The sequence below is a fragment of the Thalassophryne amazonica genome, chromosome 19 (genome assembly GCF_902500255.1).
Source record: "Thalassophryne amazonica chromosome 19, fThaAma1.1, whole genome shotgun sequence".
Lineage (NCBI taxonomy): Eukaryota > Metazoa > Chordata > Actinopteri > Batrachoidiformes > Batrachoididae > Thalassophryne > Thalassophryne amazonica.
Genome location: NC_047121.1, coordinates 33675025 through 33696016, shown reverse-complemented (window position 1 = coordinate 33696016; position 20992 = coordinate 33675025). Strand labels below are relative to the sequence as shown.

General features: G+C 39.8%; 1 protein-coding gene across 1 annotated transcript in view; it reads left to right on the top strand.

The window, feature by feature from the left end:
• The first annotated feature begins 1453 nt into the window (after positions 1-1453).
• The window catches only part of sos2 (son of sevenless homolog 2 (Drosophila)), an 83503-nt gene continuing 63964 nt past the window's right edge, over positions 1454-20992 (top strand). The window contains exon 1 of the mRNA XM_034194972.1: positions 1454-2279. Coding sequence (XP_034050863.1) covers positions 2196-2279 — 84 coding nt within the window. The 5' untranslated portion in view covers positions 1454-2195. The remainder of the gene's footprint in view (positions 2280-20992) is intronic.

Genomic DNA, 20992 nt, shown 5'->3' with positions numbered 1-20992 from the left:
CTCCAACCTGCAAAGCTGATCTGGCAACAGCAATCAGAGAAAGTTGGAGCCAGATTGATGAAGAGTACTGTTTGTCACTCATTAGGTCCATGCCTCAGAGACTGCAAGCTGTTATAAAAGCCAGAGGTGGTGCAACAAAATACTAGTGATGTGTTGGAGCGTTCTTTTGTTTTTCATGATTCCATAATTTTTTCCTCAGAATTGAGTGATTCCATATTTTTTTTTCCCTCTGCTTGGTCTAAAAAAGTAACCGTTACTGACTGCCACAATTTTTTTTCCTAATTTCTTATAGTGTTTCTTAAAGCCAGATTGTTGCCATTTGAAATGACTTTAGTTTTGTGTTATGTCTGTGATCTGCTTTTTTCTACAAAATTAAACAACTGAATGAACATCCTCCGAGGCCGGTGATTCCATAATTTTTGCCAGGGGTTGTAGTTGTTTCGGTCATGACCCAACCCTCATGACCATAGATGAGAGTAGGAACGAAGATTTACCAGGAGATCGAAAGCTTCGCCTTTTTTTTTTTTTTAGATTTACCATACACATTAGCTGTATTTGCACAAAGTATCAGTATCAGATCAGTAGGGGGTGGTGGGCAAGTGGTTAATGCAATTGGTTTCAGTGTGGAAAGTTCCAGGTTCGAATCCTACCCTGACACATTTCTCCATGTAATGTGGAGTTGCATGAGGAAGGGCATCCGGCGAAAAAATTGTGCAAGTTCAACGTGCAGATCCATCTTGGATTTGGTGTGGCGACCCCGAGTGCAAAACAAGGGAGCAGCCGAAGGGACTATCGGTATCAGATCAATACCAGCCTGAATTTTACTCAGTATCGGATCGGAAAGGAAATCGGTGGTATTGAACATCATTTAGCAGGGGATTGGTGTGACAGAGAAGGATACTTAGGACAGGGTTATCTGCTGTGGCGACCCCTAATGGGAGCAGCCGGAAGAACAGGGAAGAAGATTTTATTTAATCACTTTGATCTATTGTCATGATGCGTGCATTTATATACAGACTGTATACTTCCTTCGCACAAATAAATTACTTAAAACGTTAAATTTAAATCTGACAGCTAAAATTATTTTTCTTTGCGAGTTTCTATTTGTGTACAATTTTAGATTGTCCACAAGGCGGCGTTCTCACTGTCGTAAGCCCCCCTCCCCACCATCACATTTATTTAAAATTAATTAATTTTTCATCAATGTAGTATCATTGTGGATTATAGCACAATGCATAGCTTTATTCCAGTGATTATTTTTTTCAAACACCACTTTTTGCTAAGTAATAGGGATATACATCAAAGGTCTGAAAATATTTTCATTAATTTTTTTTTTTTGATGTGCCGGTCGCACTGGAATCCGTCGTAGTTTCGAAAAGTCTTTCGTTTATTTATGTATTTTATTGTGAAGTTGAGTTGCGCAGCAGATGCGCAGCGTGCGTTCCTGACAGCAACGGAGTTAAACATCTTGGACTTGACCAAAAAAAACAAAAAAACAAAACACACACACCTCGGCTGTTCGATGAGCTTCGGGCTGTTCTGTGATTGGGATTTGCCTTGGATTTTTACCGCTTATCGGCGTGGAGAAGATGACGAAATGTGAAGCAAACAGCGCCAGAGAAAGTGTGCCTTGTTTGGAGCCGAACGGGTGTGTGTGCCACAACATAAAAGTCTGAGGAGGCCAGCAGCAGCAGCAGCAGCAGCCTATAGCGCCACTTAGCTAGTCGGCTAACGTTACAGGTGTTCAGAGAGCGGACAACCAAATGTAGCTGTAGTTAGCTGGAAACAGGTTGGGCTCCCATGCTGTGACTCTTCAGTGAAGTAAATGTGCCTGATATTAGCTTTTTTTTACTCGACGCCAAGTAGCACGTCTAACACTTAGTAACATTGTTGTTAGCCAGTTAGCTTTTGCGTAGCCGCTGTCCCGTGTTTACAGTAGCGGGCTAGTCTCTGTCAAGCTAGCGAGTTAACTTTACATGTGCTTTTTTCGTCCCTTCTATGTAGCTTATTCGCTGTTTAATCTGACACGACCCCAGATTGCAAGTCAGGTTTCGTGATACTTTTCATATTTGCAAGCGAGCCACTTTGACTTTTCCACGGTGCCTGCTCTGGACTGACCCACCCACAAGGACTCTCTATCCGGGGCCGATGCTGACAGATCAGCCTGGATCACGGCAACAGGAGCCGCTACAGCAATGCAGCCCCAGCAAATATACGACTTTTCAAGTGACGAAAACAGTCACAAATGGAGAGGCCTCTTCGTGCAAGCTTTACGAAAGGTAACACCGTAATTTCTATTTTAGCTAACCCTATGGTGGACTTAACATAAGTTTTCTTCGAGGTACTGATTTTATCTGCACACGGATTTGTTAAAACAGCTTTTGTACTAGATTGCCATTTAATCGTGATTAGTACCATCCAAAAAAGACCCACATTTATTATATAAATGACGTGGAAGAAGAAGAAAGAAACGCACATCTTACGTGTAGCTGCCACCAGCGTTAATCAAAATCTAAATGGCTTAATGTTTTTCTCATGACAATAACACAGACTGAAACTGCTGTTATGTTCTGTTTACTGTGTAATTTCTATATCTCACCCAACTTCCCTATAGAATTATCTTCTCACACTGTTTTGAAGACACATTTTTAGCATGTCTGTGTTATGGCCTCAACAAACAGTGGATTAATCGAGAAAAATATTTGACTGATTCATTGATCAGTTGTTTGGTCCATAAATTGTCAGAAAATGCTTAAAAATGTCTATTTTTCAGAGTCCAAGATTGTGCCATCAAATGACTTGTTTTGCCCACAACCCAGATATATTCAGTTTACTGCCAGGTAAAAGTAAAGAAACTAGTCAAATAAACCAGAAACTATTCACATTTAAGAAGCTGAAATCAAAGCGTTTGGTTATTTAGATCGTGTCAAAATGATTGGCCGGCTATCAAAATAATTGTGCATGAATTTAATAGTTAATAATTGATGAATCCATGCAGCTCTAGCCTGTACAATTACTTTACATGTTAGTGATGTATGCCATTGTAGTAGAGTGCACATGCTAGAGATCAGGATGTGGACATTGGGCATCCTGACCCCCTTGGAAAATTAATTTGTGTTACTCTTCTCTAAGCCAGTTCACAGTTTTGAAATCAGAGCCTGCAGTGAACATACATGAATAAAAGCCATGATATAGCATATGCAATGCTTGGCATCAAAAAGTGTGTTTGTGGAAACTGAATTTACATATTGCAAGAGCTAGACTTAAGGGCCAAGGGCTTATTTGGGCTCTGAGGCCTATTGGTGCCAGTGGTTATCCATGACGTCTGTAGTTTTAAGCAGGAAAGAGTCAAACTCACCCATTCCTGTTGGATGGATGTGAGTCCATCACAGGTTACTCCCCCAACCAAGTCTGGTACACATATACAGCTGGGTGGACAAACTGTGTTGTCCTAGGGCAAGGACAAGTAGCATGACAGAGAATCAAACCTAAGTCTGCATATTGGTAGCTCAACTCCTATCCACTGAGAAACCTGCTCTTGTTACCTGTAAGTAACGTACACTACATCTGGAAAGTGTTCATGGTGCTTCATGTTTTCCACATTTTGTTATGTGACAGCCTTATTCCAAAATGGAGTAAATTCATTTTTTTTCTTCACAGAATTCTACTCACAACACTCCATAATATGAAAATATGCATATTTATTAAAATGTAAAAAAAAAAAGAAAGAAAGAAAGAAATCACATGTACGTAAGTATTCACACCCTTTGCTCAATACTTTGTTGATGCACCTTTGGCAGAAATTACAGCCTCAAGTTTTCTCGAATGTGACGCACCAATCTTTGGGCAGTTTTGCCCATTCCTCTTTGCAGCACCTTTCAAGCTCCATCAGGTTGGATGGGGAGCGTGCTCTGGCTGGGCCACTCAATGACATTCACAGAGCCGCCCTGAAGCCACTCCTTTGATATCTTGGCTGTGTGCTTAGGATCATTGTCCTGTTGAAAGATGAACCGTCGCCCCAGTCTGAGGTCAAGAGCACTCTGGAGCAGGTTTTCATCCAGGGTGTCTATGTACATTGCTGCATTAATCTTTCCCTCAATCCTGACTAGTTACCCAGTTCCTGCCACTGAAAAACATCCCCAAAGCATGATGCTGCCACCACCATGCTTCACTATAGGGATGGTTCCTGGTTTTCTCACAGATGTGTAAGTTGCCCATGCCATGGGCACGAACACACCCCTATGCCATCACAGATGCTGGCTTCTGAACTTTGCACTGGCAACAATCTGAATGGTCTTTTGTCCAGAGGACACGACGTCCATGATTTCCAAAAACAGTTTGAAATGTGGACTCATCAGACCACAGCACACTTTTCCACTTTGCGTCTGTCCATTTCAAATGAGCTCAGGCCCACAGAATGCGGCAGCGTTTCTGGATGTTGTTGATTATATGGCTTTTGCTTTGCACGGTAGAGTTTTAACTTAACACTTGAAGATGTAGCGATGAATTGTGTTAACCGACAATGGTTTTCTGAGTGTTCCTGAGCCCACGCGGGTAAGACCCTGTTGTATTCACTTTAATAAAAAAGAGAAAATGTGTTTGTCAGTTTTGTTTTTTTTTTTGTTTTTTTTTTATTATTATTATTTTGTTAATGGAGATGACCATTTCGGAGAGGGAAGTGATTGACCATGTACTCCTTCAATGCCATCGTTGTCCTGCTCCCACTGGAATGGCTCTGCATCGAGACTTGTAGTCCAGGCTGAGGAAAGATGCCATCAAAGTGACCAGCGTTCTCCAACCAGTTGTTGCTTGCGTTGTTCCTCTCATTTTGACAGAAACTAGGAAGTGCACAGCAGGTTGCTATCACAGCTGGTGTAAAGGTGAAGTGAAAATCTCTTGTCTTCAGTAGCACCCTCCACCTCGACTTCAAAATCCCTAAAGTGTTTTCTACTGTTACACAGAGTGAGCTGAGATTCACATGAACAAATTTCTGCTCTGGGTTCAGATGTGTAGCATTTATGCAGCCTTTCAGCAACCAGTCGAGGAGTGGATCTGCAGGGTCACCAATGATTTGTAGCCGTACGTCTTCGCCCTCAGTGTTTTTCACACCCTAAAACAGAAAATGGTTATGTATTTTAAAATTCTGATGCTTAATGAGTCATTATATTCTTAAGAATAAATCAGGCGAATAAAGCACAGGGTGTAGTGGATATGACTTTTTTCCTCTTAAGTTTGAAAGGTATTTGGCAGTTGTTGAGCTCTCAAAGGTCTGAATGGCACAAAACATTGGAATCTTGGGCTTTTCCAGGCATTTTGCAACTGATGTTGCAAAATCTCAAAGCAAATAACTTGTTTTAGTTGAGTAAAGTAAGTAGGAAATGTAAAAAGGCCTCACAAAAGGTTTGTTTCATTTATTCATGAAACTGATTTATTGTCCTATTTTGCCAAAGTTCATTGTTTAAAATAAGTTTTGTGAGATTTCATAGTGGACTCTACCTAAAAGCCACAGAAAAAAAAAAAGTTAGCAGAAGTCATAAAAGTGGTAGCTGTGACGTTATTGACGTTCAGAAATAACCTACCTGCATGTGTCTGTGAGGAATATGATGCGTTTCCTCAAAGCTCCGTCTGATCTCCAAGGCTTCTTTTTCATTTGGCTCGTAAATCAGCTGTTTAATCCATCGGTGTTTTCATTACGGCTTTCTGTGCTACATCACGTAAAAACACATTCCGCCACGCTCGTTTCTTTCTGAACAAGTCCTGAAGAAGAAGCATGTTCCTCTGATGCTGCAGTTTCAAAAGAAATGCGCAAAAAATAACAGTAATTTTGATTACGCCGGCTAACAAATCCACTGTTTATACGGGCGGGCTTCCGGGTACAACTCATTTGCGTATGTCACAAACGGCAGATGTCACAACGCAAAGCATTATGGGATTGCTCTACTGACTGAATCGGATTGTAACCACGGTGCATGTAAACATGCACAGCAAGCGGATCACTTTAGGGCACGTTCATGTAAACAGGACAATCGGATCCACCAATCGGATAGAATTCAATCAGATCAGAAATAAAGTGTCCATGTAAATGTAGCTACTGACACTGTGCCCCCCCTCCTCTCCACCCCTCCTCTTCCGCTTTCTCTCTCTCCATTTCTGTCCCTCCCCCTCCCACTCTGATCGCTCACACGTCTGCTGTTCTTGAAACTCTGGGATTTTTGGAAACATGAAGCCTTTCAACTGTAAAATAAACTGTACATTTCTGAATGTATCATCAGATACAGAAGGACCTCTGGATTGCTTAATGTAGAATTTCATGGTGGGTTTATTTTTTTCTTCAGTTCAGAGCACAGCAGAGATGCTGTTTTCAGTTGCTGTCCCTCACAGCACTGTAGCCACAGAATGCACTGACTCTGATCTCTGCTGTTTGTGATTTGATATGAAGAAAATGAGAAATATATTTCTTATTACTTAATTATTGGTTTTAAATTGCAAAACCTGAACTCTATTAGGGCTGAAACGATTAATTGAGTAATTCGATTACAAAAAGTGTTCGAGGCAAATTGTTTGCCTCGAAGCTTCATTTAAAGCTGTAGTACATATGCCAGGCCTGTAGGTGGCACTGTAAAACTCCCCCAAAAAACAGAGAAGAAGACCGTAGAGCATGCCCATAACTAATGTAAGCGCTAATCAATGTAGCAGGTGATGCTCCAAGTTTACAAAGCCACATGGTGAGTAAAATAAAGCCTTTTAAGAGAAAGGGTCTGTGCTGATCATCTGAAATGGAATTATTATGCATTTAAAGTGAAGCAGTGTGTTTTTATATATATCTATCTATCTATATATATATATATATATATATATTATTTATTTATTTATTTTATTTAAACCTGGTTTGCTCCTCTCCACCTCCGCAGATGAAGCGAAAGGAAGCGCACTTTAAATTAATCATGCTTAACTATTCAAAAAAAATGCTTTTTTCAGATTTGATAAGAGTTTTTATCAACAGGCTGTAGAGTTAATTTATCAGTGCAGCTGTTGTGGAAATGTTGCACTCCACAAACGTTTTTTCAAAGGCTTTGTTATTCGCCAAGTATCCACAGAAAACAAGGAATTTGACTTCGGTTTGAGCTGCTCTGTATGGCATGTAGAAATATACACTTAATATTGAATAAATCACAGTAATTAAAGGTGCAAATGAAATGTGCAATAAGAAAAAAAAATGTCCTGTCTGCAGACTGAAGATTTCACAGAGCGCCTGGGCTTATGGTTTGGCAAAGCTCCAAAACTTAATAATTTGAAAAAAATAAATAATTACCTGGGAAAACAGAGAAAGGGAACATCCTAAACTTAAAAATCTGCATGATGGCACAGCGACATTGTGCCATTGCTTAGGGAGAGCCCTGCCACTACTGATATTGTTTAAAAATACAAAAGTACTTTTTTTTATCCGATTAGTCGATTAATCGATAGAATACTCAATTCCAAAAATATTTCATAGCTGCATCCCTAAACTCTATAAGCTTGAAATATGATCAAATTGGTACATTTTCAGCAACATTTCAGTTCATTTTTCTGAAATTCTGTGATGGGTGACACAGCCAATTTGACCCTGAATGCTGGGTGGAAATTTGCAGTACCGGGCAAGGCCGCCAAGTGGCACCCGCCGTGGCTAGAATCCTGATAGATAGATATAAGGCCTGCGTGGTTTAGGCAGTTTATCTGGTACACTGTATAATTTTGGCCAATGGTAGAGATTTGGATTCCACTGACTAATCGCGATAATGGCCGCGAAGTTTTTTTGATCCAGGAAAACTCCTCTGTGAAGTGGGTGTGTATGTGTGAACAAGTTTTCTGCAGCGGAGAGGGGTGTTTGACCTGAGGTGATGACTCAATACTGCTCGTGTAACTTTGTGAGATGCCTGTTCTGTCGCTGGTATTTGCAAAGCCATTGTTTATTTATTTCAGCCAACGTGCAGAAATAAGGTGAAGGTGGAGGCTCTGTCAAGTCAAGTCAGCTTTATTGTCATTTCTACAATACATCACAGACATATTGAGAACTGAAATACCTGATCTCTGGACTCCCTGACCTCACAAAAGAAGGTATTTAAGAAATATAATAACAAAGTATAAATATCAAGTGTAGAGATCTAACAGCTGTAAAAAAAAATAAAAAAAAAGTTGTAATGTAATTGTAACAAAATTATACAAAAGGTAAATGTAAACAAACAAATACTTGTAGTGCAAAGTGGCAGGACAACATTCAGCAGTAATGGATATGTGCAAATTCCAGAGCAAGAATATATACAGTTGTTGATCATTGTGCAGAGAGTATTGTATTGTACTGTCGCGACCTGAATCAAACATTTGAGAAAGCGCCACAGTGCAGAAAGACAAAATCAGCCAGGTAATGTCAATTTACCCAGTCTGCCTTCAAATATGAGTAAATTAAGTTTTTTTTTTTTTTTTTTTTATAAAATACTTTGGTGGTTTTGTGTTGTTTTGTAAATGAGGAAGTGACCATCCTGAAAGCGCTTCATGTATTCAGAGGGGGTGTGCCGTCTAGTGTTGAAGAGATGAAACTTAAGTCGCTGACCATAAATTTATTTAGTCAAATCTAGGCTTGGATCTTAGATGTACCAGTAGTTTTGAGATCTGCCTAAGAAATGTTTTCAAAATTACATTATATCTGATTTTATTTTATTTATTTATTTATTTGCCTTTTTTTTATTTTGATCAATGCTAAAAGACCCATTCAGAAACACATTATAATTTTTACAGCATATTCGTGTGAGTCTGCCTTTTCACATATGAAAATCATCAGATACAGATCCACCATCACCAAGCTGGCTCCTACTACCTGGACTATGAGAGACTAGCTTCCTCTCTCAGTGCCAGAAGTCCCACTAAGGCACGGAACAACTTTTCCAACTTGAATTAGACATTATATTATTTGGGTTGTTTGTTGTTGTGTTGTTACGGGCCAGTCCTAGGCCTTCTTGTGCTTATTCCTTGCACGGTGCCAGAAAGTTGTGTTACAGTAATGAATAAAATGTGCACAATAAATTGTGGTTACGCTATGGCATTCGATATGGCTTGGTAGATCTGGATACACTGTCAACTTAAAAAGTAGATCTTGGTTCAACAAAATTTGTGCACCCCTCCCATAAAGTGTCCTTGAGTAAGAAAACACTGAATCCCAAAAACCTGCTCAACCTTTGGGGAATGTTGTAATCACAGACTTGGGAAAGATGTAGAAAGATGGAATAAATGTGAATGAAAACAACACATCCAGACAATTGCAGTGTATTGCTGCTGACAGACCTCCCCCTCCCCAACTCCATGTGATATTATCATGTAATGTCATTGATGTGAGAGGTCTGATGCATTTGTTAGCCTAAGGAGAGCAGATTTCAGCATCTCATCGAGATATGGCCATGAGTGTATTTTGTAAGATGACCTCTGAAATCGAGCTAAACCTTAGCTTCCCTTTGTGTTTTGAAGATAGCACTGCAGACAGTAGACTATAACCTTGACATTTGCTCTGTGAACTTGATGTAACCTGTTACAAGAGAGCAATTGGCAGGGTTTATCCACAACATTTAATTTATTTGCTCTTTGCAATTTGAATATATTGCCACAGACAGATATACATGACTATTACAGTATCCTCTTTCAGCTTAATAAAGTAAACAACTTCAGCAGTGGAATTGGTGAGTTTGTTGTTTTACACTGTTTATTAGATGCTTCCTATTTTAAACAGATCCACTAATGTTGCCAAATATTTAAAGGGGAACTCTGGCATTTTTTTTTTCAAGTTAAGCTCTATTTTTAGAAGTTTTCTGGTTCATCTACTATTAAAAAATTGATTTTAATAGATAAATCTGCTGATTGAGAATCAAACACCAACATGAGGTAAACGGGTAGATGAATGTAATTGTATGGGGCAAGCTAAAACGCTCACAATAAACCACTTTTTGTTGCCATTGAACAGGCACAAATGTCATGTCATATGGTGGCATGGTACAAATCCCTGTGCATATTTACCACACGAGATCTAATGAAACTTCTTAAATTGATGATTGTTGTTCTGTGCTTACCTCAGCTTCCTTCCTCCTAAGTGGCGCTGCTCCTCACGAAGTCATAACAAATCAATGGCCAATGAGGGAGACTGCTGTTGTAAGCAAGAATGAGCCCCTCATCAGCCATCAACTTGCCATGACTGGGTTAGGAGTGTCATTGCCAACTGAACAGGGTCAACTTTTAACTGAGCAATCATTCATTTTAAAACTTCTTTTCACTTAGTGATAGGGCTTCAGACTACAAGCAAATGCTTGCATTTTGCGACCACTCTTTGAGATAGTGAGTACATTTTAATAGCCACTGGCACATGAGTGATCTGCAAATTAGCAGACTTTTTAAAATTTTTTATTAGTTTTATGAGTGAGTCTGCCAGTGTAGTATGGGGGAAAAGTCTGGGAGTGATTAGTCAACTCAGTTTGATTTAGATGGTGTCTTTTTATAAAACTATGACAGTATAAAAAGGAATCAGATTTTACATACTTGCACGGAATGCATGGCCTGTAGAATCCACCTGTATAGATTCTGTTTCGAGCACTGCCTGCTGAGCTCACAGCTCCATCACACTGGGTGGACTGTGTGAACAGAGCAGGAATGGTCAAAAAAAAAAAGAAAAAGTGGTTTAGCATCAGTAATAAATTAGTAAGTCCCTTTGACTGCTCCTTTGTTTGCACTTGGGGTTGCCACAGCAAATCCAAGGTGGATCTGCATGTTGAATTGGCACAGGTTTTACGCCAGATGCCCTTCCTAACGCAACTCCACATTACATGGAGAAATGTGGCAGGGGTGGGATTTGAACCCGGAACCTTCTGCACTGAAACCAAGCGCATTAACCACGTGGCTCCACTTTGCTACCCAAAATGTTGATTTTGTTTATCCCTGGTGCCTGACATTGAGTGGCCCGTGCTCATCTGTGTCTTCTGTGTGCACCGGCTCGCTGCACACATCTGCAGAACAAATAGAGGAGACTGTTCGACTGTTGCACTTTTTACTCTGATAGGTAATGAGGTTTCAGTTAATAATAACTTTCAAAATTAGTAATATTTTATTTTCTAAAAGATAGAAACACAAGATGACTTTTAAAATGAATTCCACCTTTATAATGTTGCTCATCCTTGTCCTTAAACCATGAATTTGAACCTGGTGATATTTTTGAATTGTCCTCTGAAATAAGTCAAATGAGGGAATTTACAGTGCTGAATAAAATCCAGCCTTATAAAGTTGCTGTTTTATAACGTGCATAATTTATTTTACCAGGTAAATCTCGATTGAGATTAAAATCTCTTTTGCAAGAGAGACGTGGCCAAGAAAGCAGCATAACAACAATTACACCTTAAATACAAACATAGTCATACGCCATAAAACAATAAAAACACAAATATCTAGTTCATATACAATAAAATTAAGATTTACAAAAGGAGCAGTCTTAAAAAGAAAACTAAAAACTTTTACTCTGGCAGTTTTTTTTTTTTTCATTCTTTAAAATCGAATTCAGTTTTAGCAACTCATTATAAATATAATATTAAATGAAATGTTGAGATTTGAATAAAATAATCTCCATCAAAATATGACCAGAAATCTTTGTTAAAATGTTAAACAGCATAGGTTAAAATATGTATCGGTTTAGATTTAATTCTGTATTGGTCCTGAGGCCCATTGGTTCTGGTGCTTGTCTTCTTCATGTGACTTCTTCCTCTTTAATATATCTGTTTAGATTGTGAATTATTGAATTTGGGCAAAATTGCTGCGAAGGAGCAATTTTATTAAATAATTCAGTTTAGTAAGACCAAGTACACACAGTTAATTAATCACATAGAAGCATCCACCTTCTCAGCAACAAAAGTGTTTTCTGCCAGTCATCAGCAGCTCAGTAAAGATGGTGTGATGAATCAAGTGAAACTGAGAGCAGGTGGTAGGTTACCATGTGCAGTTTCGTTGTCTCAACGTGTTGCACAATTGCCGGAGGGAAAGCCTGTCATGAGATTGACGTAAGAGAGGTTTGTTATGGTTTTGACAGATTGTGACTCATTTTTAGCAGCTGGTCACAGAAGGAAGTTCCTTGTCAGACAGGAGGAGCCACGTTGGATGACTTCACCTTTGTTTTGTTTTTTCGGTGTCATTACTAACAGGAATAAAGAAATGTGTTCATAACAATATCTGTACTTGAAGTGGACATGTGATTTCACAATGCAGCAGCCTGGCGGCCTGAGTGGCAGCCCCAACTGCTAGCTGACCAGGGGAAAAATTGGCTCATAGGTGAGGTGGAATTAATAAGCTGTTGCTTAAAGCTGTGTATGACTTTTGTATTTTTAAGATTTAAGTCATAAACAGACTATTCTCTGGCACCACTATAATTTTATTTCTTAGCATTTAAATAAGGGATTCATAATATTATATTACCAATATGATCAAAATTCACACTCTGGAAACTATATAAAATTTCGACCCATGTTGCGTGAGGATGCTGGGAAGGACACAGCGACTGCCAGTCGGAGTAAAGAAAGGCAGCGTGACGTCAACTGGCTGCTTGCTCAAACAAAATATGCCAAGATGGTGGAAACGCTCCAAAACAGCTCATTTCTGTGTAAATCTGATATGTTTGTCATTTGTTTTGCAGAAATTTGTGAGACAAATGCTTCTAAATCTAAAAATGCTGCTGTTGTAACCAGATAACACCTATGAAGTAATTTACAAGACATCCTACAGATGTTGGCGTACACGCCCTGGGAACGTGCATCAGACAAGTGGGTCAGGTCGCAGGTACAGGTGCATCTTTAGAAATAAATATCATCAAAATGGTGAAATTTTCTCACTTATTTCAGAAAGTGAAAATTTTATGTATTCCAGACTAAAACATATAAACTAAAATGTTTCAAGCATTTTTTAAAATTTAATCTTGATAGACTATAGCTTCAAATAAATAAATATAGGGAAAAAAATTCTTAAAATATTACAGTATTTCATTTCAAGTGTAACTCACGGTTAATGCAGTATAAGTAGCATGACCCCCTGTCTGGTTCAGTACACACAGTCACAATCATGGGGAAGACTGCTGAGTTGACTGTTGTTCAGAGGACACTCATTGACAGCCTCTACAAGGATGTTAAGCCACAGAGGGTCATTGCTGAAAGGGCTGGCAGTTCAGAGTTCTGTATCAAAGCATACTCATGGAAGTTTACTGGAAAGAAAAAGTGTAGTCGGAAAAGATGCACAAGCAACAGGACCGCAGCCATGACAAGGTTGTCAAGCAAAGGCGATCCAAGTCCTTGGGGGAGCTTCACAAAGAGTGAACTGAAGCTGGAGTTAGTGCGTCAAGAGCTACCACACACAGATGTGTCTCAAAAATGGGCTACAAGTGTGGCATTCTTAGTGCCAAGCCCTTCCTGAACCAGAGACCATGTCAGCAGCATCTTATGTGAGCTAAGGAGATAAAGAACTGGACTGTTGCTTAGTGGTCCAAAGTTATCTTTTCAGATGAAACAAAATTTTGAAAACCAAGGTCCCAAAGTCTGGAGGGTGAGTGGAGAGGCACAGAATCCAAGTTACTTTAAGTCTACTGTGAAGTTTCCACAGTCTGTGATTGTTTTGGGGTGGCGGGTCATTTGTTGGTGTTGGTCCACTGTATTTTATCAAGTCCAAAGTCAACACAGCTGTTAAGCTGGAGATCTTAGAGCACTTCATGCTTCTATCTGCTGATGAGCTTCATGGAGATGCCGAGTTCTTTTTCCAGCAGAACGTGACACCTGCTCTACATTGCCACAATTGCCAGTAACTGGTTTGATGACCATAGTAGTATTGTACTTCATTGGCCAGCCAACTTACCTATCCTGAATATTCTCCATGGGTATTATCAAGAGGAAGATGAGAGACACCAAAACTAACAACACAGATGGCTTGATGGACTCTATCACAATAACCTGGGCTGCCATAACATCTCAGCAGTGCCACAGGCTGATCACTTCCATGCCATGCTGTATTGTCCCTGTTTACATGCACATAAAAATTTGATTGCTTGTTGATTATTGTTTGTTATCTGATTTATTAAGTGGTCATGTAAATGGGAAAATCCGATATGCTTTATATGATAACGACTGTTACCTGTTTATGAGAAATCTGATTAGCACATCTGGATTTCTCCCAAATATTTAGATTTCTTTGGTACATGCAAACCATTAATCTGATTAGGGCTGCAGCTATCAATTATTTTAGTAATCCAATATTATTCTGGCGATTAGTCGAGTAATCGGATAAAAAGTACAGTTGTGTTTTTAAACATCAATAGTGCAGGGCTCTCCCTAAGCAATGGCACAGTGTGGCTTATGCACATGCTCTAGTCTTCTGTTTTTGTTTTTGTTTTTTTCCTGGGGACATTACAGCTCTATACACAGGCCTGACATATACACTACAACATTAACCCTCTGGGGCCAACGCCGTTGTATACGACGGCTAAGACCAAGCTTTACTAAATTATAAATAACTTTTTAATGATATGAGATAGAAACTTGCTTTTTATTTTTTATTTTTTGCTGAAAAGTTAACTCCGCGGACATTCGAGCCAGCCATCGGCCATCTTTGTACTCATAGAAGCTGTGTGATGACGTGCGCAATGTGAGTGTCCAATCGGAATTGGTTCACCGTCACATGATTTTCCAAAATCCAATCGTAGGGCAGATTTACCTCGTGAAAAGCCAAAGATAGTTTTCAGGAGTGATATGTTACTAGTTGGCCTGTTTGAATAGCCCCCTGGGTGCTCCAATGAGTACATCCAGTGCGCCCTATGTCATTACGCACAGCGATCAGTGAAAACAGGAGCAGACGGAGAGCCTCTGATGACAATCTCACATGCTCAAACAAAGAGTGTGTAACTATCAGGATTGCTCCACTAGTTTGCATGTGAATGTTACTGGATAACTCTGTTGCTTTCTCTGCGTAAAGCAGTGTTTACCATATCACTGGACAACAAAATGCATAGACCATTTTGTATATATTGTTCAAAATATGCATTTGTGTTTATTGTTTGAACCTTTTTGTTGTACAGTATTTCGCACAAGACCTCAAATTACCTTTTATAAAGTGTCAAAACAGTTGTTTATTATAGTTTGCTGTGTGTTTTGAATAAATGTGTGTGGAAAATTATTTTTCACTTTATTTTTTCCTTGCCTGTTTTTGATTGTAAACCTTTATTACACAACAAAAACATATATATTCTGAAAGCACAGGTTGTCCTGAAAAAAAGAGACATAAAACTTGATTGTGGGATGCAGGGAGAGCTGTTAACAGCAATAATAAAACATTAATGCCAGGCGAGTGAACTGTCCAAAAAATGCCCTCGGACCTCAGAGGTTAAATGGAGCTTTGAGGCACAGAATTTGCCTTGAACACTTTTGTAATCGAATTATTCAAGTTACTCAACTAATTGTTTCAGCCCTAAATCTGATTTATTTTGAACACTGAACTTTGTGATCTGATGGATGATACAAGGCCCGTCCCACTTTATGTCTGGAAATGTTTTTACTGCTTTTACACATGCACAGATGTAGAACAACAAAATAAATCTGATTTAATGGTGATGCAGTGTAAAAGGAGCCCCAACCAAGTTTTGAATGTGTAAATGTACATGCCTTTCAGAAATTAGACATTGTTGTATTATATATAAATCCTTTGTTGGATTGATCTTCTGAAATATTCTAATATTTTGTGGCACTTTTCTGTTGTTTTGGTGCCAAAGGCTATAATTACTCAAAATAAAATATTGCTGAAACTTTTGTTTACATTTAATGAGCGTAGAAGATATAAAACTTTCACTTTCTGAAATGTCTCAAATATATTTTTTTCTTTTTTGTTGCCATATTCGGCAGTTAGCCTGCTCTGTGTAATCCTGATCCTGTCAGATCTCAGAAGCTAAACAGTGTGGGGCCTGGTTAGTACTTGGATGGGAGACCTCTTTGGAACACCAGTGGCTGTATGTGTTTCTCCAGGTAAAACTTGAGTTGCGTCAGGAAGGGCATCCAGCATAAAACTTGTGCCACATATCAATGCAGATGTGGCTGTATCCGCTGTGGCGACCTCGGCCCAAAACAGAAGTAGTCGAAATGACAATAGCTTTTTTTGTTTTTGTTGCCATATTGTAATTCTTTTGCGATGCACCTGTATGTGACCTGGAAACCTGCTGTAATAACCACATCATTCCTGCTCAGGATAGTTTGGAGTAAGGTGCTTTGTATTTTAGTTTCTCACAGTAGGTGTGAGAGGGAATTAAGTAATAAGGTTAACACCAACAGCACGTTGTCAGAGCCAGGCTTTATTGCTGCGATTAGCTGAATGTTCTGTGTAACTGGTTGCTTTTCCTGTGTGCCAGCCCCAGGCTGTCCACAGAGAGGAGCAAATGTAGAGGACAGATTGATTACACATATCGTCCTCACCCTACACAGACTATTGAATCAAGCCCTTCAACATCACCATGCCGTTTGTCCTCAGATAGAGTTCATACAGAGGATGGGTGGCTGTGGGCGCAGGTCAGTGGGTCAGGTCACAGCGAGGCCACATGCCATCAGCAATGCATTTTCCAACGCATTGTCTTGGGGTTCTTGATATGAAGAATGTCAGGAGAATACAGCGTGATTCTGTATATGTTTGCCGTGATGTAGTTGGTGCTATGGTGTGCTTTCAGATTTGATGTCTTAAGTAATCTAATTCTTAGTTTTAGTTTGCCTTGAGTGTGTCTTCTTTTTCTGTACCATGCATCTTATGTCAGGGTGTGTGTGCCCTTGTTGTTGCTGAGTTGGTCTCTGCCCTGTGGTTCCCCAGACAGTCCGATTGTAATGGCAGATGATGTCATGGCATGAATCACAAACAGTGACACATGCTCGGGTATAATAACAAGCTCCACACCCCCACCATCAACACACACGCACAGAGCCGCATTACCTGCAATATGAGCCTTTTGCAGGCCTGTATATACACAGCCTAGAGCATAATCAATTGAATTAGAAAAGTTATTCCTGTATTGTCATTCCTCAGCCTTTTATTACAGCCAACCATTCTGTTATTTTGCAATCAGCATATAACACCTGAACACATTCATGTATTGCATTTGGATGTTAATGTCTTCTTAGACAACACTTAAGAGCTTTGTACCTTTCACTTCATCAGAGTGCAGCGTTGCTTGGGGAGGGGACTGATTTAATTAAAAAAACAAAGAAAATTACCATATTTACTGGAGTAAAAATGGAAAGCCTCTTTCAGGGCCCGGTGCCACACGTGGAAGCAACCCAGTGCCGAGACGATGTAGCTCAGTGCCACAACAGCGCGAGGGACACAAAGGATGAAGCGAATCAAACGACAAAAATTAAAATGTTTAATTTTTTATTTTATTTTATTTATTTTTTTGCATCCTGTGCTTGATGCAGAAATTAAGTGGTTTCAGAGCAAGTTGGAGCAACCCGACGGTACTCAACGTGACTGGAAGCCACACCCTCACAATACGTTACCCGGCGCCAGTTTATGATTCCTGCTGTGTTCCATTGTTCCCGAAGTATAAATCACACAGGATTGTTTTTATACCGTGTACACAATGCAGCAAAACTACACGCTCAAAGAGCACAGAAAAAAATATATGCTGCTGATTGCAGCTGCAGGTACTCATTCTTCTTTCACAAATGTGTTTAAATAAAGTCCATATAAGTCCTACTCACAGACTGATTGCCAGAGACAGGACATGTCCACATCCAGTAAAAAGTACGGACATCTCCAGTCCACTCACGGACGATTCGTTCGCGTGCGCACCTGTGAACAATTAAAAGAGACAAAAACTGGCTGCTGCTCGCTCTTCCCTCAAACTCTCTCATCATTCTATTAAATAAAGAACAAAAAAGGATATAAGTCCTGCTCACAGACTGATTGCCAGATACAGGACATGTCCACATCAAGTATAACTCCAGACATCTCTACATTTACTCACGGACGGTTCGTTCACGTGCACGCGCGTACGTATCTCGCGGTCAAAGGAGGAAAGATAAACTATAACAGAACTCAGAGCGCAGCCCTGGTCACGAACAAATATAAACTAGAAATCAGAGTGCACAGTTTGGCTGCAGACAGACTGTGCACTCTGTTTTCTAGTTCTCACCTCCTCTGTGCCCCCCTGCTACACGCACCTGATGCAGATATTCCTGCATCACCATGACGCCATACGAAGCAACTCAAAGCAGCCCCGATGTGAAAGGGACTTAAGTCCCTTTGGCTTCTTCCTTGTTTTCACCACAGCATATCCAAGGTGGATCCTCATGTTGATTTGGTACAAGTTTTATGCCAGATGCCCTTCCTGGTGCAACTCTGTATTACATGGAGAATGGGCAGGGGTGGTGGGGTTTTAACTGGGAGCCATCTACTCTGGAAACGGGTGAACTTAACCACTTGGCCACCAGCCCTGCCAGAGTATACCAGAGTATAAGTTACATTTACAACTTCATGCAAGAAGAAACAAAATGAATTTAATATTTGCATTATTTATTTATAAGGCACACAAAGTGTTAAGGAGCACAGCTAACCAGCTAATTATTGTCACTGTATGAGGCACAAAACGAGTAAACTGCTTCTTTCAGCCACTGAACAGATCATATGTGAGGAGAATGTGAAACACTTGAAAAGTCTTTTGTAGTACATGTGTAAAAGATGATAAACTCACTGTTGTTAAAAGAGCTGTATTTGTAGTTTCAAATAAGTCCAAATAAGGTTTTTTTCCCAAATATAAAAAAAAAGTTTGTCTTTAATCAAAAGTTTGGTATTCCAGTGTCCTGAATGTGTGCTGACGAACAATGAGCATTGTTTTCTTCATTGTAATCTTCATTTTCTATTTCTTCTTCGCTTTCTTTCTCCTCCTCTTCGCTGCTACACTTTTAGTAGGAGGAGAAGAAGAAGATAGCCTGAGTGTTTGGGACACGTCCTTCGTGGCTGGATGAAAAACAGGATTTTATTTAGTTTTTACACAGAGCAGAGTCTGCCGTTTGGCAAGCAACAGTATGACATATAGCGATATATGTATCGTACCAGCAATACGATACATATAGCGATACACGATGATACTGACGATATGATGCATTACGATTCACCCTGTTCCTGATTCGATGTGATTTGATATGTATTTGATGGCAATTCAATTGCTCACAATGCAATATGATGCGATTTGCTGCGATACGATCAGGGATGGGTATTGGTAAGATGATATCGATGCCATTATCGAGCCGATACCTTATCAGTACCTCTTGTGAATTTTCTGTGTATTAAAAGTAGTCTTTACAGGTTTTCTATGCAACAACATTTTATTGAGTCTTAAATAAATATAAAATTGGTCACTGGATCCTTGATCTCTGGACATAAATAAAAATCAATAAAATTTGTACATGGTCACTGGATCCTTGATGTACATGATGGATCCTTGATCTCTGGACATAAATAAAAATAAAATCTGTAGTTTTTGTCAAAAGCATTTCCTTTCAGATATTAATGGCACAAATATGACCCCGTAGCCTCTGAGCTGAGCAATTCCAGCCAGCTGCGCTGCACGTTAGAATGTAATTCATAAAAAACGCAGAACTTCTCATTTTTGGGAAAAAAAACCCGGTTTTGGTCAGATGTAGTTTGTTTGTATTATAACATTTGGAAAGAGGTGTCATTTGATTTTAAAATGGTGATTCGCTCTGAAGTTATTAATTCTGACCGAAATCTGCGCGGCTCTTTGGAGCTGCACACTTCGTCCCACAAACAGGGGATATTATTATTATTATTATTATTATTATTATTATTATTTCCTTTACCTGATGGACAACTTCAGTTTACACACCAGCTGGTGCTCATGCCAGTGGACCTGCCGCTTCTGAAAACCAGCGATGCAGAGAACCAGCAAACAGCGAGTCGAAACACTGCTTTGTTGCTTCAAGCAGACTCGCTGCAGTCTGCAATCAATGTAGAGAAATAATAATTTTCTCGATAAACAATGGCTGCTCCAGTGTCCAAAACTGTCCGGGGTGCATTCAATGTCCCTTGGAAAAAATCGATGCAAGCAGACAGCAAGCGATGCAACACGATTCAACACGTCAATTGAATAGATGCACACTGAATGAATCAATGTGCTCGCATTGCGCATTCGTATTGATTAATCTCCACACGCCTAGTGTCCAGCTGTAGTCACTGTTACTGTCTGATTTGTGATCCAAGAGATATTTGGTGATTTCAAATTGTTTCCCAATTTGTCAGACACAAACAAAAGGATAACATGGCAGTAAAAGTGATGATTTCAATGTGTTCTTTTAAAGCACATGCATACTTGTGCTGACTCTTGTTGCACTGTCTTTCAGTGAATCCTGCTTTTCCCCTCATCTGCTGCAGTCTGTATATGTAGCCTGCTGCCTCCTTGTACATGCACATCAATACCTCTCAGTCTGCTGCTATGATCTCCTCTCCCTGGGGTCCTCCGCTGTGTGTGGGTAGAGAACAAGGAAGGGGGAGAGATGGGGAGAAAAAAGTGAGACTGAACGAGCACTGGGGCTGACTTAATGGAGCCGACCCATGAAACTGAACACCTTAACATGGCACGTGAGGATGTGTACGAAAGCTTACATATGATTTTTTTTTTTATTTGTTTTTTTGTTTTGTTTTTTCCTTTGGCTTAATGACATTCCCTAGATGTAATGGCAAATTGCTATGGTTGTAATTATGGATTTTTGGGGGGGTGAGTTGGGGGGCAGTACAGCAGGTTTTTGTAACCACTTGTGTGTGTGTGTGTGTGTGTGTGTTTGGTCGGTCCCAGTTTGCCACTGAGTAGAAATGTGTCCCTGAGTAAAGCCTGATTTATGTTACTCTGCGTCGCTGCAGACACTCTTCAAGCTCCTCTTTGTTGCCCAACGTACACCTCCCAAAA